This window comes from Dendropsophus ebraccatus, chromosome 3 (assembly GCF_027789765.1).
Source record: "Dendropsophus ebraccatus isolate aDenEbr1 chromosome 3, aDenEbr1.pat, whole genome shotgun sequence".
Lineage (NCBI taxonomy): Eukaryota > Metazoa > Chordata > Amphibia > Anura > Hylidae > Dendropsophus > Dendropsophus ebraccatus.
In genome coordinates this window covers 5,242,648-5,261,139 of record NC_091456.1, presented here as the reverse complement: position 1 = coordinate 5,261,139, position 18,492 = coordinate 5,242,648, and the positions used below count along the sequence as shown (strand labels likewise).

The 18,492-nt window shown below is 43.3% G+C and overlaps 1 protein-coding gene across 4 annotated transcripts in view; it reads right to left on the bottom strand.

The window, feature by feature from the left end:
- The window catches only part of TAOK3 (TAO kinase 3), a 165,208-nt gene that overhangs the window by 36,341 nt on the left and 110,375 nt on the right, over nucleotides 1-18,492 (bottom strand). For all 4 annotated transcript variants that reach the window (XM_069960735.1, XM_069960731.1, XM_069960733.1 and 1 more), the window contains one exon: nucleotides 3,828-4,064. In XM_069960735.1, coding sequence (XP_069816836.1) covers nucleotides 3,828-4,064 — 237 coding nt within the window. The remainder of the gene's footprint in view (nucleotides 1-3,827; nucleotides 4,065-18,492) is intronic.

Sequence of the window (18,492 nt, the reverse complement as noted above, 5' to 3'; positions counted from 1 at the left end):
ACGCTGCACGGGAGCGTATACGCTCCGGCCAGGATCCCATAGAAATGTAGGCAGTGTACCACACAGCATAATGTACAGCCGCTGTTGACGATTGCAACAACGGCCGTACTTTTACGTAGTGTGAACATAGCCTAACAGGGAAAAGCTGCAATTCCAAAGGGCGGCCCATGACAAACAGGGTGTAGTTTCTTGGGGGGGGGGGGGGGGTGGAAGTGTCCTAGTCAATTGCCATTTGAGAAGCTTTGGTGAAGATTTTAAGGGGCTGTCTTATGAACTTAGGAAGAAAGGCACTGGTCACATGACCGATTACGGCATGTGGACAAATGATTGGGAGGGGGGGAATTAACATGAGCATTCTGAAATTAACTTAAAAAAAAAACAACACAACACAAGGGATTGTAACTAGAGATGAGCGAACCTGGAGCAGCTGGAGTCCATCCGAACCTGAACTTTCGGCATTTGATTAGCGGTGGCTGCTGAACTTGGATAAAGCCCTAAGGCTATGTGGAAATCATGGATATAGTTATTGGCTGTATCCATGTTTTCCAGATAACCTTAGAGCTTTATCCAAGTTCAGCAGCCCCCGCTAATCAAATACCGAACGTTCGGGTTCGGATGGACTCGAACCCGAACCCGGTTCGCTCATCTCTAGTTGTAACCAAAAATTGTTTTCTTTCCAGTCAACTGGTGCCAGAGACTTGTAATTTACTTCTATTAAAAACATCTCAAGTCTTCAAGTACTTATCAGCCGCTGTATGTCCTGCAGGAAGTGGTGTATTCTCTCCAGTCTGACACAGTGCTCTCTGCTGCCACCTTAGTTTATGTAGGGAACTGCCCAGAGCAGCAGCAAATCCCCACAGAAAACCTTTCCTGCTCCCCAGACTTGAGAAAATACAACACTTCCTGCAGGACATACAGCAGAAGGAAAATACTGGAAAACTTGAGATTTATCAATAGAAGTAAATTTATAAATCTCTGGCACCAGAAAAAAGGGAAAAAAATTGGCAGCACATCTATGACTCTGTTCACACTGCAGGTTGCATGCTGCTTGCAGCTTAAGTACATACAAAAAAACAGAAGGTGCAACAGCAACCCACAGGTGCAAGGGCCTACCGTATATACTCCTCCCAGTGTACACACGATAAACACCTGCTCTGTAGATATTATAAAGTGAGGATCTTAGCAAACTATTTGATCAAACATAGTGTACCATGTCACCATGTTAAAGTGTACCACTAGGTCCAGGCTGAAGCACCAGAGGCAGGCTGACCCACCCCCTGTGGGAAGAAACCCCAGCCCCTCCATGACGTAACTGCATTAGAATCAATGGAACCCTATCATAGAGGGGCGGAAGTTTCCTCCCACTAAGGGTGGGTCGGCCTGCCTCCAGTGCTTCAGCCTGGGCCTGGTGGTACAGTCACTTTAAGGTGTCCTCAGAGACATGGTCCCTACTCTAGCATTTTCACACTAGCAATGGCCTATCCTTGACTGAATAAGCCTACAACTGGAGCCAAATGTTCTTATTTATAGCACCCTTGGGACATGTGTGGAGTGCAGGCCAACAGGAGGTAGCCACACACCCCACATTCAACAGAAAAAAATCGGCAGCACATCAAAGTGTACTGGTCACTAAAACTAAAGGCCCACAGGCCTATATTCCACAGGCCAACTGTGAGGAGCAAACCTCGTTCCCCGCTCACTGCTGCTGCTATAACACCCGGCGGCAGCGAGCTGGTCAGCGGGGAGGGCTGCCCGGGTGTTCGCCAGATCATCCAGGTAGCCCATAGAGGATAGTGGCCGTCTGCTGCCTCCTATTCCACAGAGCGACCGCAGCAGATCATTGTAGTTTGTTTTACAACATGCTTGAAAAACAAATGACGCAATGATCAGCCGTCATGAACAATGTCGAACAGACCTGTCCTCGCTGCACGGGTCCGGCGTCCTGCTCTACCGTCCGGCCAATTAGTGTGTTGCCCAGCCGCAGCCACTGATTGGCCGGACGGGAGAGCAGGACGCCGGACCCGTGCAGCAAGGACAGGTAATGTATGCTTACAGCAGGGGAGCCGGGCAGGAGCAGAAGGGGTTAAGGGCGGCAGAATCACATACTCGCTGCGGTCGTTTAGACCGCAGTGAGTATATAGTGTGTGGGAACTGCCAGGACCTGCCGGGCTCGCAGCGAGAATCTCGCTGCGAGCCCGTTCGTGTGAATATACCCTAAAAGGGTATTACACGTCCTTCTACTATAGACTACCCAACTATAGCAACAAGTAACGCATTAAGTAAAACCCATCACTAGATATATCCATTTATCAAAGATATTATTCCTTCTAGTTATATCTGCTGTATCTGCAACAGTAAATCACACTTAATCCTATTTGCCCTCCATGCTTCTTTGGCTTAAAAGGGAATGAGTCACCTAGATTTTCTTTTACTAACTAGTGTCGGATACTAAAACTTGTGCTTTTACTCTAATCTTTTTATATTTCTAACTGTAATTTTTTTTATTTTACTTTTTGTACATTGTTTAGGGGGCGGCCATCTTGCCTGAGCTCTAACAGCATTTAGTGAGATGCTTTACAGCAAGACTCATGGACATAAACGACAAGACAGATTCTGTTCCCTTGAGATGAATATGAGACATGAGCGCGTTCTGTGACCTGTGCAGAGGTCATTCCTCAGGGAGCTGCTATTGTCTCCTCTATCTACTGGTGTCACATGACGCTGCAATGCTGTACACATCGCTTTACTGCAGCCTCCTCTTATCACCACAGACTCAACAGGAAGTCTCAGCTTAGTTTTAGCCCCAGTGGTGAGAATAAGAACTGCAAGATATCAGGGTTATTTTATAATATAGATCGAAAAATGAAAAATTAGGAAAAAATTTCACCAAAAATTCTTGAGAAATATGTTTAACATAAAAAACAAAATTGTTTATACAGTAAGTAATAATTTTTCTGATGACACATTACATTTAAAAGAACACTATAAGATTTTAGGTTTCCTCAGAATGCAACAGCCTGTGTCTTCTCTTACTAGTTTCAACTTCTCTTCCTGTCGGAGTTCCCCAAGGATATGTAATAGGGAGTCACCTTCTATATCTTTACCATCATTGACAACAGTCTGTAAACTCCTGCACAGCCCATAAATAATAGAGGAGACATCTTCCCTCTATATAGTCTCATAGACACACATTGCCTAATTTCCTTAGCAGAAAATTCTACTGTGCATATTAATACCATATAGTGTGGAAAAAACTGGGATACATACATGGTCCATTGACTTCCATTATTATAAAAATAAATAAAAAAATTAATGCGTTTCCCCCCTTTTTTTTTTAGCACTCACAAAAACACGGTTGACCACATTTTTGTATTCTTTAAAAGTAACAGTTTAAAAACGGATACTTTAAACGGACTGCAAAAACTCAGTGTGAACCCAGCCTTACTTGTAGATTAGTAAGTAGTTCTGGATTCTAGAACACTCTCAGCAATGTTGCCCTGTCACACATCTCCTCTCTCTTTATTCAGACAATAACTCACAAGACATCCTGACTTCTCTCGTGTTGCACCTATACTGCAAACCTCACTGCCCAGACCTCCCCACTTCCCCTAAAATCTCCAGTTTCATGAATTCCATTTAAAACATTTCTTTAACAAGATGTACGTTAAGTAACCAGAGAACATGGCCCAAACAGAAGCTGATCTGGTTGCAGATTGCTAAAGAATATAAACTATTAATAATAATTTAGCAATAATAATTATAAAAGTTTTTCCGAAATTAACATTTTCAATACAAAAACATCATGTTTACAAAAAGTTGGCCTTTACCTCTTTATCCATGCCTACGATTTGCCTCTTGGAAAGCTTTTCCAGCTCGATGGACGCGTTGTTGGCATGAGTCTCCACCTCCTTCTGCAGCTTAAGGCGGTGCTCGTCCATCTCAGCCTTCAGCTTATTCTCCAGGGCGATCAGCTGCTTCTGGTGCTGGCGCCGCATCCGCTTATATCCTGACATCTGTTCCCGCAACTCGTTCTCCTGCTCATGCTCATGGATCTGCCTTGTAACCTGTAAACAGAACCAGAGTTTGCATCTGTTAGAACCGTAAGGTAAAAAAAATGAAAGCAGAGGAACTCTGGGATTACTACTTCAAACATATGGAGGGGGGTACGGTAGGGCGGGGAGGAAAGAAATTTTAAATAAAGAGGAATTCAAAACCCGACAAAACCGGAAACAGCTGAACAAAGTTCACTCACACCAAAGTTCACTCACACTCCGGCAAATTGGCAAATCTTAGGACAAGACAATATTTTTTCCCTCAGGGTTTTAGCCAAGAAAAGCTCAACAAAAAACAAAGTGGATTAAACAGAACGGACAAATTCTTATCTGTAATAACCCTAAATCCCAACAATGACTGATACCAAAGGCTACCGAGCCACAAATGGAGCTTACACAGGAAGTTTCTTTAGAATTTAGGGACTTATCACAATGATCACATTGTAATCACGAGGATCAATATCTTGCAACATCGCACGCGCAAGTCGTCACTGACCAAGACCAAAGCCCGTTAAACTTCTACTATACAACGTCCCTAAACTCATCTCTGTTACTAGATTTGTTACAAAATCTCTGCAGTAAACTATATTTGCATCCATACAGAACTCAATATATGGAGTGTAGCCACAGCCTAAAATTACGCCAATGAGTTCGGTCCTATTCACACCTCAGTATAGTTTTTATCCGCAAAAAGTTGTCCACATTAGATCTGTATTTAAAAAGTGTAGTTATTACTACGTCACTATTTGCAGATGACCTCGCCAAGTTCTATTGGAGTGTCAATGCAGCAATTGCAGTCTAAACTAGGACCTGTGCTTTTTTTCTTCTTCTTTTCTGCAGTACAGATCACAGCCCTCCAGACACATATGAATGTGTGAATAGGGCCTTAAGCTATTTTGTTTTAATTTGATCGTTCATGTTGGCTGATCGTTGCCTTCTATTACACGGGACAATTATTGGCTGAATACGGCCGATAATAGTTCTGTGTAATAGGGCCTTAAGTTGCATGCAGCGGAAAGATTTCATTGCTAAACTAAAAAGATTTCACCCATGCTACAATCCAATGGATGAAATTGCAGAGGAAGAACACAAAAATTATATAAAATTTAAAACCTGCACATTGGTCAATTTCTGCCTGAAAAAAATGTCACAGTTTTGGGAATAAAAGTGAGAAATCTCATCCTGCTTCTCGGTACTGGAATCTACTGGAGGAATTAACCAGTTAGGAAGGAGGAGATTGTGATCCCGCTGTATAGAGCTCTGGTGACATCACATCTGGAATACTGTGTCCAGTTCTGGAGACCTCACCTACAGAAATATACTGATAACATAGACGGCTAACCTTTATATAAGTTACAGGAGGAAGAAGGGAAAGGGGGGACATGATGGAAACCTTTATATATGTTACAGGAGGAAGAAGGGAAAGGGGGACATGATGGAAACCTTTATATATGTTACAGGGGGAAGAAGGGAAAGGGGAGACATGATGGAAACCTTTATATATGTTACAGGAGGAGGAAGGGAAAGGGAGGACATGATGGAAACCTTTATATATGTTACAGGAGGAAGAAGGGAAAGGGGGGACATGATGGAACCCTTTATATATGTTACAGGGGGAAGAAGGGAAAGGGGGGACATGATGGAAACCTTTATATATATGTTACAGGAGGAAGAAGGGAAAGGGGGGACATGATGGAAACCTTTATATATGTTACAGGAGGAAGAAGGGGAAGGGGGGACATGATGGAAACCTTTATATATGTTACAGGAGGAAGACGGGAAAGGAGGGACATGATTGAAACCTTTATATGTTACAGGAGGAAGAAGGGAAAGGGGGACATGATGGAAACCTTTATATATGTTACAGGAGGAAGAAGGGAAAGGGAGGACATGATGGAAACCTCTATATATGTTACAGGGGGAAGAAGGGAAAGGGGGAACATGATGGAAACCTTTATATATGTTACAGGAGGAAGAAGGGGAAGGGGGGACATGATGGAAACCTTTATATATGTTACAGGAGGAAGAAGGGAAAGGGGAGACATGATGGAAACCTTTATATATGTTACAGGAGTAAGAAGGGAAAGGGAGGACATAATGGAAACCTTTATATATGTTACAGGAGGAAGAAGGGAAAGGGAGGAGATGATGGAAACCTTTATATATGTTACAGGAGGAAGAAGGGAAAGGGAGGACATGATGGAAACCTTTATATATGTTACAGGAGTAAGAAGGGAAAGGGAGGACATAATGGAAACCTTTATATATGTTACAGGAGGAAGAAGGGAAAGGAAGAAGGACATGATAGTTTCCCTTTTAAATGCACTGAAAGAGCCCAAACTGCCCTGAAACACCATAGCAAAAAATCACCCTGTGGATGTTGCATTTTATTGTTCCCCGCTGACACTCAGCCAACATGTTGCTGTGGCGTTTTTCATCTGAAAAATGACCATGTGCCCCCCCCCCCCCTCAGTCCAGCCTTAAAGGGGTACTCTGGCAGGGGGGCTATTTTAGGCTCTGGCCGGGGAAGAGGTGGCTGAGGGAAACTACGTCCACTCACCTCCCAGTTCCAGCGGCGGGTACCTTATCGCGGCGCTATGGTCCCCGTATCGGACGTAGGCTCGAGACGTGACGTCTCAGGTCCGCTCAGCCAGTCAGTGACAGAGGCGGGATCCGTTTAGTCCGCTTAGATCCCGCCTCTGTGACTGACTGGCTGAGATGTCACGTCTCGAGCCTGCGTCAGACACCAGAATGTGGCCGGGCACTGGGGACCGCGTTACGGGACCCGCCGCTGGAACCGGGGAGGTGAGTGGATGTAGTTTCCCTCTATCCCAAAATAGCCAGCCCCCCCCCCCCCCCGGAGTACCCCTTTAACCCTTATAGTAAGCCCACACACCATGGACTTTCTGTCTCAGTAACCATGTTAATTCAACATGGGGGGGGGGGGGGAGATTTAAGGGGAAACTGAGCGAAATTTTTTTTTCAAATCAACCGGCTTCAGAAAGTTCGGGTCCTACTACACGGGCCGGTGGTGGCCGATCAATACTGTAAACAAGCGCAGGTCAGCGCTCATTTACTGGGCCTATTACAAGGCCCAATAACCTTTTAGCAAGGGCTGCACGGATATAGTTAGTGATGTAAATTATTTGGGCAAAGGCTGCACGGACATCACCTGTTCACGCTCCCGGTCTTCTCCTGCACTCAGTTTCCTCCCCGACAACGCAATTGCAGCTTCAGAGCGGCCCGTCAGCTCAGTCAGCCTCTCTGAAGCATCAGGCGCGGTGCCAGGGCGGAAATGGAGCGCAGAAGAAGACCGGGAGCAATGAGAGGTGATGTAAACCATTTGTTGAATGCGTCACACATCGCTATTACACGTAGCAATGTATGGTTGGCGGCCGATTATTTTAGGTCTGGGCCTAGAGAAGCGAAAAGCTGATGATCGTTTCATCGGCTGATCGTTGTCTCTATTACATGGATTGATAATTGGCTGAATATCGCTCCATGTAATAGGGCCCTTATATTAATTTGTAAATTACTTTCATCTAAAACTATTCATCCTTCCAGTACTTATCAGCTGCTGTATGTCCTGCAGGAAGTGGTGTATTCTCTCCAGTCTGACACAGTGCTCTCTGCTGCCACCTCTGTCCATGTCAGGAACTGTCCAGAGAAGCAGCAAATCCCCATAGAAAACCTCTCCTGCTCTGGACAGTTCCTGACATGAACAGAGGTGGCAGCAGAGAGCACTGTGTCAGACTGGAGAGAATACACCACTTCCTGCAGGACATACTGCAGCTGATAAGTATGGAAGAACTTGATTTGTAATTAATTATATTTAAAAAGTCTCTATTCAACTTTCTGAAACCTGTTTATTTGAAAGAAAAACATTTTCACTGGAGTACCCCTTTAAATCTGGAGATGAAAATCTGAAAATTACATTGAGCAGAAATGAAAATCCACACTGCAGGTCAATTTCCATAAGGACTAAGTGTGCAACACCTGAAAGCTCTGTCACAGCTCATCTACCTGCCCGCTACTGTATTCTGCTGCAAATTCACTTGTAATCTGCAGCATTTCCAGCGCATGTACATTTACCTTCAGCAAATAAGAAATTACTTACCCCTTTCTGATAAATTTAACATTTACTTAAATTAATTGCATAAAACTAAAAAAGCATCCCACATGCTTCTACCTGGTAAGGTGCACCCTTACGCATTTCACCACGCACTCATCTAACCCAACCGCATTACTTTTTATGGGTTGTGTCTCCTCAGAACCAAAGAGATAAACAGGAAAACAAGCACGCATTCAGTCACCAACCACTGGGAAGTAAAATGTCAAATGTTAAAAGTCACATGAGTACTGGTGGCATGCGTCTAAACGCTGTGATCTTGGGCATGCATGAACGACCAAGTGCACTATAGTGAAACTGAAGGTTTGCTAACTTTAAAGGGGTACTCCAGTGCAAATCTCTCTTTCAAATCAACTGGTTTGAGAAAGTTATATAGATTTGAACTTTACTTCTATTTAAAAATCTCCAGTCTTCCAGTACTCATCAGCTGTTGTATGTCCTGCAGGAAGTGGTGTATTCTCTTCAGTATACCACAGTGCTCTCTGCTGCCACCTCTGTCCATGTCAACTACTGACTAAAGCAGGCGCAAATCCCCATAGAAAACCTCTCCTGCTCTTGACAGTACCTGACATGGGCAGAGGTGGCAGCAGAGAGCACTATGTCAGGCTGGAAAGAATACACCACTTCCTGCAGGACATACAGCAGCTGATAAGTACTTTAAGGGTGTGTTCACACCTACAGGATCTGCAGCAGATCTGCAGCAGATTTGATGCTGTGTTCAGTTATTTAAATGAAATCTGCTGCAGAAAATCAGCTGCAGATCCTGTAGGTGTGAACGCACCATAAGACTGGAGATTTTCAAAAAGTAGTAAAACTACAAAACTATATAACTTTCTGAAAGCAGTTGATTTGAAAGAGAAAGATTTTTGCTGGAGTACCCCTTCAATTGATGAGTGCTGCACTTCAAGACATCACAAAAGAAAAAAAAATTTTAGATTGTCACACCCTTTTTAAGAGGATGGACGGTTGTGGCCAGGGAATAGGTTTGGTGTGACGGTGTATCAAGAAGTGAACAGTCTCGGAGCCAAATGTTTGTATGGATGAAGCACAGATTAAAATACATTGTTTGCTCTTACCCTGACTCTCCACTGCAGCTTTAAGGAGGGAGGAAAAAAAATAACTGAGCATTACCATGCCACAGCAACTGGAAGGTCCAAAGAATTAACTATGCTAAACAAAAAGCTCAAATGATAGAAGTAGAATGATGAAATAGAGAATAGAATTAGGGTCGTAAGTCGCTTTGGTGTTCCTCACTGCAGTCTGTACTATGATAGAATACTGGCGGACAGGGAGGCGGCATGCACTAGTACTGACAGCACAACAGCACATCACATATTGCTTCATAACCTGGTGTCCGCTGGGTTGGAGTGTTACAAATGAAATGGTATTGAAATGAAGGATCGCATGATTTTAGTCAACCTAAAATTCTTCTATATACAATGATAGATACATGGCCTTTCTGGTTGTTTAACGGAAACCTTGCTTTCCAATATGCTCATCTAATATTCCTAATGCTGAGTGGTCCTATGTTTCTGACTCCTTGAGCTTACATAGGTCTTATTTTGTTTGCACCTCATTCCGTTTACTTAGCGCCAGTCTGAGAACCAAGCACGCAGTGGAATACCTCCTCCCCATGAAACCGGCAAAACCTTTGTCATGTAAACTTCATATGGAAATTACCATAAAGCGCAGTAGGTGCTATCCTGGGATGCAAAAGCCCAAGGTGGTTCAGCCCCCATTAGTGTTTAAAGGGAAAGTTCAAGATTTCTTTCAAATCAACTGGTGCCAGAGATTTGTAATTTACTTCTATTAAAAAAAAACTCTTTAGTCTTCAAGCACTTATCAGTTAGAAATATTTGGTTTGCGGGTGAAATTTATAAGGCTGGGTTCACACAACATTTTTGCAATTCATTTTTTTTCCAAAAAACGGATGCATGTGTGAGCATCCGTTTTTCCATTAAATTCCATTTTTAAAAAAAGGATCAAAACGGATCAGTTTTTCTTTTTTAACTGACACAAAAATGAGGCCAACTAAGTGTTTGTCTACGTTAAAAAAAAAAAAAAAAAAAAAAAAAAAAGGATTGTTATGATCCGGTTTTTTTTTTAAAATAAAGGAATTCATTAGAACAGATCAAACCGGATGCACACACATGCATCTGTTTCTTTGCAAAAAAACTGATGAAAAAAAACAGATTGCAAAAACGTAGTGTGAACTTAGCCTAACTTTGAGAGTAGTGTGTTTCCTAGAGTAAATTTAAATCGCAACGATAGGAAACTGGGACAGAAGGTGAAAAAAATGTTTAATGAATGAACCTGGTTTAAAGTTCAACAGCAAAAAAGTCACTTGCGTAGATGTTGACTGGGCCAAGGCCTGTGCCTGGTGACACGACACATTTACAGTTCTAACGCCAGTCATGGATTCCATTCTGCCTGAAGCATCAGGATGGTGCCCGATGGCTTCCGTCTGTCCTGTTGGCCTTGATGGCTAGATCTCTACAGATATCCAAACAGGGAAAGATTGGATAATCAAGGCAGGCGGGGCGGAGGAGCCACTGGGGACTGCCCTGATGACTGGGAGCATGACATTAAGGGTATAAACCCACACACCGTATATGCAGCGTATTTACTGCTGCGATACGCAGCAAACTCGCAGCAAAATCGCAGCAGATTAGATCTAAATAACTGAACACAGCATCAAATCTGTACCAACAAATCTGCTGCGTATTTGTTGCATATCTGCTGCATATACGGTGTGTGGGTTTATACCCTAATGAGAGAATCTCTTAAGTTAAAGGGGTTACCCAGCGCTACAAAAACATGGCCACTTTTTCCCCTCTCTTGTCTCCAGTTTAGGTGTGGTTTGCAGTTAAGTTCAATTTACTTCAATGGAACTGTGTTCCAAATTCCACCCAACCTGGAGACAAGAGAGGGGGAAAAGTGGCCATTGTTTTTGTAGCGCTGGATAACCCCTTTAAATAAACCCTTCAATTTTGGTGGGATCAGTCAACCTTCCTAATGTCTACAGGTCCTCCTGACGCTGCACCAATATCTGCCATTGTTTGTCAAGCATGTTCAGAAGATTCCCACTGAAATGTCTGGCGACCATTTATGCTCCTCTCCTCGTACAGGTTTGGCTGGGCAGAGCAGACTGACCTAGGAGTACAATGTCAGGGCAAGTCACCCCTCAGTTGGGTAGACCACTAAAGAGTCACCTAAAGGCAATCACACATTTTACCTCTTTTGGCTATATACATATGGTAAGGCTGGGTTCACACTGTGTCTTTGAAGTCTTTTTTTCCCCCATCCATTTTATACAAAAAATTTGTGTGCATCCGTTCTGATCCTTTTTTTCCATTGACTTCCAGATCAACTACAAAACACATCCTTTTTTTTAGCGTACACAGAAATGTGGTTGACCAATTGCGATTTGATCAGTTTTCTGATCAGTTTTGTGAAATTCAAAAGGAAAATTAGATCAAAATTGAAAACGGATTACAAAAACACATTGTGTACCTGGCCTTACTTCTATATACCAAAGAAAAACACACACACACAAAAAAAAGTACTGATAAATCCTGCATTTTATCTTTATCTTGACCGCCTCTGATAAATTACAGGTACCTAAGTGCTTACAATTAATTTCCGCAGATACTATCCCTTCAAGCTCAAAACTTAAGAAATGATGCATTGGTTAAAGGGGTTCTCCAGCACTACAAAAACATGGCCACTTTCTTCCAGAGACAGCACCGCTTGTCTCCAGGTTTTGTAAGGGCCCTATTCCACCAGACAATTATCGTTTAGATTATCGTTAAATGGTTCGAATCTAAACGATAACACTGGCCAACAAATTTTCAAAAGTTGTTTGGTTCCGAAATAAAATTAGCCATTTCTTAATGATTTTTATCTGCTGAATTCAAATATCACAAGGAAAAATGTTAAAGGGGTTGTCCGGCGCAAAAAAATTATTCACAGAATAACACACATTACAAAGTTATACAACTTTGTAATGTATGTTATGTCTGTGAATGGCCCCCTTCCCCGTGTCCCACCACCCCCACCCGTGTACCCGGAAGTGTGGTGCGCTATACATACCTGTCACGTGCCGACCACGGTCTCCGATCCTCAGCAGTGACGTCTTCTTCGGGCGGACGGCGGATCTTCCCGAGTGCCGGCCGCCCTCTGCAGCGTCATCCGAAGCTCAGCCGCGATTGGCTGAGCATAACTGTGCTCAGCCAATCGCGGCTGATCGGCTGATGACGCGGCCACTCGGGAAGATCCGCCGTCCGCCCGAAGAAGACGTCACTGCTGAGGATCGGAGACCATGGTCGGCACGTGACATGTGAGTATAGCGCACCACACTTCCGGGTACACGGGTGGGGGTGGTGGGACACGGGGAAGGGGGCCATTCACAGACATAACACACATTACAAAGTTGTATAACTTTGTAATGTGTGTTATTCTGTGAATAATTTTTTAGCGCCGGACAACCCCTTTAATTGGCTCTAGTTTCTATGATATGGAAGAGTTCTCAATTTACTGTTTTGTGAATTGTATAGAATACAGTATAATAGCCGACAGATTTATTACTTCTTCAATCATAAGGAAGCAAGTTTACTGTTTATAAACTTTTGAAATATATTCATAGGAAACTTAGTTCTATCTGAAATCAACTACAATTTACAGGCAGATCCAAGAATTTTTACTAATTATGTTTATTGAACTCTGGAATGTCGCTCCTTATTCAATGGCTTCTCGGTGCATTTACACAAGTCTTCTATTCATACATGGGATTGTCTCTGATAACTGTCCAACAGTAATCTGCAAGCATTGATGGGTTCCATTGAGGCTAGGTTCACACTGCGTTTTTGCAATCCGTTTTTTTTTTCATCCGTTTTTTGCAAAAAACAGATGCATTTGTGTGCATCTGTTTTGATCCATTTTTCCATTGACTTCCATTGTAAAAAAAAATAAACGGATCCGTTTTAACGGACACAAAAACGTAGCTGACACTACTTTTGTGTCCGTCAAAAAAACGGATCCGTTTTGATCCGTTTTTTTTTTATAATGGAAGTCAATGGAAGAACGGATGCACACAAATGCATACGGTTTTTCATCTGTTTTTTTGCAAAAAAACGGATTTCAAAAACGCAGTGTGAACCTAGCCTTACCCTGATACCTTTTTTCCATATTGGTCATTCTAAGATGATGTAATATACCAGTTGATGATGCAATACTGATGATGCAAACTTTTCCCAGTATTGTATCAAAGGCTGTGAGAAGTATAGAAAGTACGTCTATATCTTGAAAATTAGAGCCAATTTCAAAATTTTAACATCATTTTCGATTTCAGCACCCCAAAATTAGTTAAGATCAGTGTAATCGTTCGACCAAACGAGAAATCGTTGATCGCTTTATAAGACCTGGACCTATTTTTATCGTTGCTCGTTCGCAAAACGTTTGCACTGAATAAGACATTGTTCGGTCGTTCGCAATAGATGTGAACGCAATAGCGAATAAATAGCGAAGAAAAACTATCGCAATTACGATCATAAGTAACGATTATCGTTCCATGGAAATGAGTGAACGTTTTGAGGTCTTTCGCAATAGCGGTCGTTTGAGATCGTGCAAACGATAATCGTCCGGTGGAATAGGGCCCTAACTCTGTTCCATTGAAGTGAATGCAGCTTAACTGCAAACCCCACCTGACCTGGAGACAAGAGTGGTGCTGTCTCTGGAACACAGTGGCCATGTTTTTGTAGTGCTGGATAGCCCTTTTACCAGTTCAATGGCTGCCCGTTTCTGGATCACATCTTTTAGGTATCAAAGCAAGGATTTGGGAACCTTTGGCCCTCCAGCTGTTGAAAAATTACAATTCCCATTGTGCTTGGAAAGCCTTTGGCCATCCAGGCATGATGGGCTTTGTTGGAGATGCTAGACCCAGCAGAGACATCACAACGTAATCCTTTCGAAGTCTCTTGGTACCTTAGGTCTGTCCAATTTTTCTGCTTTCAACACTTTAGCTTCAAGAACTGACTGCTCCCTTCCTGACTAATACAGTGGGTGAAATAAATATTGAACACATCACCGAGTAAATCTATTTCTAACATAAAATTCTCACCAGATTATGGTAACAGCCCATCCAATGCACACAGGCAAATAAATCAAACCATAGATATCCATAAATCACGTGCAATAATGGGAAACACAAGGAAAAAGTATTGAACAGGCTTACTGAAATGCATTTAATACTTTGTACAGAAGCCATTGTTGGTGATGACAACTTCAAGACGCCTCCTGTATAGAGAAAGTAGAGGCATGCATGCTCAGGTGGGATTTTTGGCCCATTCTTCCACACACTCTACAAATCCTGAAGGTTCGTTTGGCTCAGTCTATGGACTCCGAGCTTCACTTCCTTTCATAGGCTGATCGGTAGAAAATAAAGCTGCTAGAATGGCCCAGCTGTTCATCTGTCTCTAAAACCAACAGAGAATTTCCTTAGCTGTGTGGTTGGTATTGTCTGCCCTGGTTTTATCTTCGTCATCTTGGTAGACAGCACAGATTTCCATCAGGATTGTTTTGGTACATTTATACTAGGGATGGTCAGAACCTGCCGAGGTTCGGGTTCGTATGAACCCGAATGCTCGGCAGCAGATTCCCGCTGTCTGCCGGCTCCGTGGAGAGGGCGGATACAGCGGGAGTAACGCCTGGAAAACTGGGATACAGCCTATGGCTATGGCTGTATCCCAGTTTTCCAGGCGGTCCTCCCGCTGGATCCGCCCGCTCCACAGAGCAGGCAGACAGCGGGAATCAATACCGAGGGTTCGGGTTCATACGAACGCGAAACGAACTCGGTTCGGACCATCCCTAATTTATACGTCCTTCACTTATATGGATTCTTCCAGTGTCGTATGCTGAAAAAACAACCTCACACCATGATGTTCCCACCTCCAATTGTTGCTGTTGGTATGGGGTTTTAGAAGTGGATAAGCAGTGTCTCTTGGCCTCCAAGCGTGGTGTGTATTATTGTACCCAGAGAGTTCAACTTTGGTCTCATCTGACTATTGTCCTGGTTTTCTCAGGCATACCTAAACATTGTTGAGCTAAATATTGTTTTCTTGGTCAGGAATGGAGTCTTGCGTGGTGAATGTGCACAAGGGCCATGAAGGTTTAGTGCATAACTGGTTTCATTGAAACATATTGGTACAGGTGCCGTTCATTCTGTAGGTCTCCACAGGTAAACCTCGGCTCTTGGACAAATCTTTTGATAATTTTTTTTCCCTCCTTTTTGTGGGGAGCACCTGGTCGTGAAATGATGTTCTTTTCACTTCTGGACTATGGCCCAAACAGTGCACACTACAACCTTCAGTAGTTTAGAAGCTCTTCTCTAACCAATTCTACCAGTATAAGGCTGCGAAGGTCTTGAGACTGCTCTCTGGTTTTACCAATCATGAGACGTTTCTTGTGTGGCACCTTGGTAAGGAGACATCTTTTTGTAGGCCATCACATGGACCAGCGTATAATATTTGTCACTAAGTGGCAGGATTACATCTAATTACTGATAGTTTTCTGCTGGTGTCAGGACTTTCTAGGGCTTTTTGTATCTCTTTTTCTTCATGTGTTCAATAGTTTTTATCAGTGCAATTTGTCATTATAATTTATGGACATCTATGGTGTGTATCTTTTTGGTGTGGACAGGATGGGTTATTACAGACATCTGGAGAGAATTTCATGTCAACAGGTTGGCGACGTGTACCACCGCACTGTATATGGCACTCGTTTACAGGTACCACTGTCACCAGGTAATCAATCATGTTATGGCTGATCTATATGCATGTTCACACAACAGATGAGTGGACGTTAAAAGGGGTTGCCTGAAACTGAAAATATTTTGTCAAAAAGGCCTGAACGCGGCCTAAAAAAAAAAAAAAAAAAAAAAAACACTAAATATCTCCAACAACTGCTGCTACAGTCCCATCAGCACCTGGTGCTCTCAGCTTCTTCCTGCAACAAGGGGAAGATGAAGAAAATGCTCACGTAACCAATCACTGAACAAGGCAGGTCGCTGCTATGGCTAGTTATCGGCCGTGTGGGCAATTTCTTCATCATCCCCATGTCACAGGAAGCAGAGGACACTGCAGGACTGCAGTGGTGGGGTATCTGGGCAGATGACTATACTTTAACACCAAGGGTATTTTCTATAAAATATAAAAATGGGAGAGGATAAACCTTGCAAGAGCCTCACATGAACTACTTTTCAAATGGCCATGTAACCATATAACGACTAGGCTGTGACTGAGGAATCCGCGCTAAGAAGTTTCTGCGGATTCTGCCGCTAGCATCTCCATCAGTCTCAAACTCCATTTTATTGTCAGTCGAATTGACAGGTCCATTCTTTGGGCGGACAGCAAAATCTGTCTGACCATATAATGGAGTCCATGGGACGGACAGAGATGGCAGCAGGAGTGAGTGGTGGAATCCGCAGGATTTTGTCTGCGTGGATTCCTTAGTGTGAATGCACTCTTGGCTCTGGAGAAGGCAGTCTAATAAAATAAGGGATCTGTCCATAGGAAAAATACATTATGTATTTCCACTGTGAAAAACAGTACAAGATGCTAAAATTTCTAACCCTACAATCCAATTCTTACAGCCTATTCCTTGACCAGTGGGACTCCTGTTCTGGACACCTATGGTGTAGCGATCTGCAACACCATTTCATTCAAGTGAATTGGGTTGTGTTGTAGTTCCCTGCATTATGGGTGGTTGAGAGCAGGAAAATACGTAAAGAAGCTGTAGGTGGCCGCATGGATATGGGCATATCAGTCCTGTAAGTTTCCATTTAAATTAGTTTGCTTTTCTAACATATAATAATAATTGAAAAACACCTAAAAAAAACAAAAAAAACTTTTACTCCACACTGGTAATTATTTAAGTTTTTTTTTTGTTTGTTAGGAAATTAGAAAAATTTAAAGTATATCTTAATCATGGCGGTAAGGCTATGCACTACTATGGACCAGGAGTAGTTACATACTGAGTAAAAACACATCTCTAACGTATGGGCGGGCTTGTTCACTAAATTATTGCAATTAAAATTATTCGATCCCCACTGCAAATTATGTTTACCTGCAAAATCTAAACATTCAGATGTTGGGAAAAAAAACAAAACAAAAAAAAACAAGAACAATTTAAAGGGTTATCCAGCGCTACAAAAACATGGCCACTTTTTTCCAGAGATAGCCCACTCTTGTCTCCAGCTTGGGCGGGGTATTGCTGCTCAGTTCCATTGACGTTAATGAAGCTTAAAAGGGTTATCCAGCGCTACAAAAACATGGCCACTTTCCCCCTACTGTTGTCTCCAGTTTGGGTGGGGTCTTGAAACGCAGTTCCATTGATGGAGTTAATGGAGCTTAAAGGGAACCTGTCACCCCCCGTGCCGGGGTGACAGGCTCCCGACCCCCCGTTAGAGCCCCCTATACTCATCTGATCCCGCCGGGTCCCTCTTCTGGATCCGGTCGGGTGACGGAGATCTCAGCCGCTGCAGCCCGGCGCGCGTGCTGAGAGATGAGTCCAAGGCTCATAGAGAATGACAGGAGAGTCCAGCGCTCTGTCATTCTCTATGAGCGTTGGACTCATCTCTCAGCGCGCGCCGGGCTGCAGCGGCTGAGATCTCCGTCACCCGACCGGATCCAGAAGCGGGACCCGGCGGGATCAGGTGAGTATAGGGGGCTATAACGGGGGGTCGGGAGCCTGTCACCCCGGCACGGGGGGTGACAGGTTCCCTTTAATTACAAACCACTTTTAAACTGGAGACAACAGTAGGGGGAAAAGTGGCCATGTTTTTGTAGCGCTGGATAACCCCTTTAATTGCAAAACGTACCTGAACCGGAGACAAGATTGTTGTCTCTGAAAGAAAGTGGCCATGTTTTTGTAGCACTGGATAACCCCTTTAAAGGAGCTCAGTGTAAATAATGTAATGTAATAATGTAAATAATGTAAGTAGTGGTTTCTCCAAAATAAAAACAAAAGGCCCCTTTTAGGGCACTACTGCACACTAGTGGTTGCAGCTAGCGCTTGCGATTAACTGATGGTTACAGGCTGCACCTTGACTTGCAAATGTTTGAATGGGAAAGCCCAGGTCCCACCTGTGAGTCACAACTATTTGTCCAAACTTAGTGTGGAAGAGTGTCCTCAAGCATGAAGGGCTTCCAACAAAGAAAAAGTGACTGTAACCGGCCAGAGGCAGCATTGGGTGGCAGAAGGTACTGAGGTCTCTATTATTCTAAACACTAAGGGCCTTTATGCCTGATGTACACC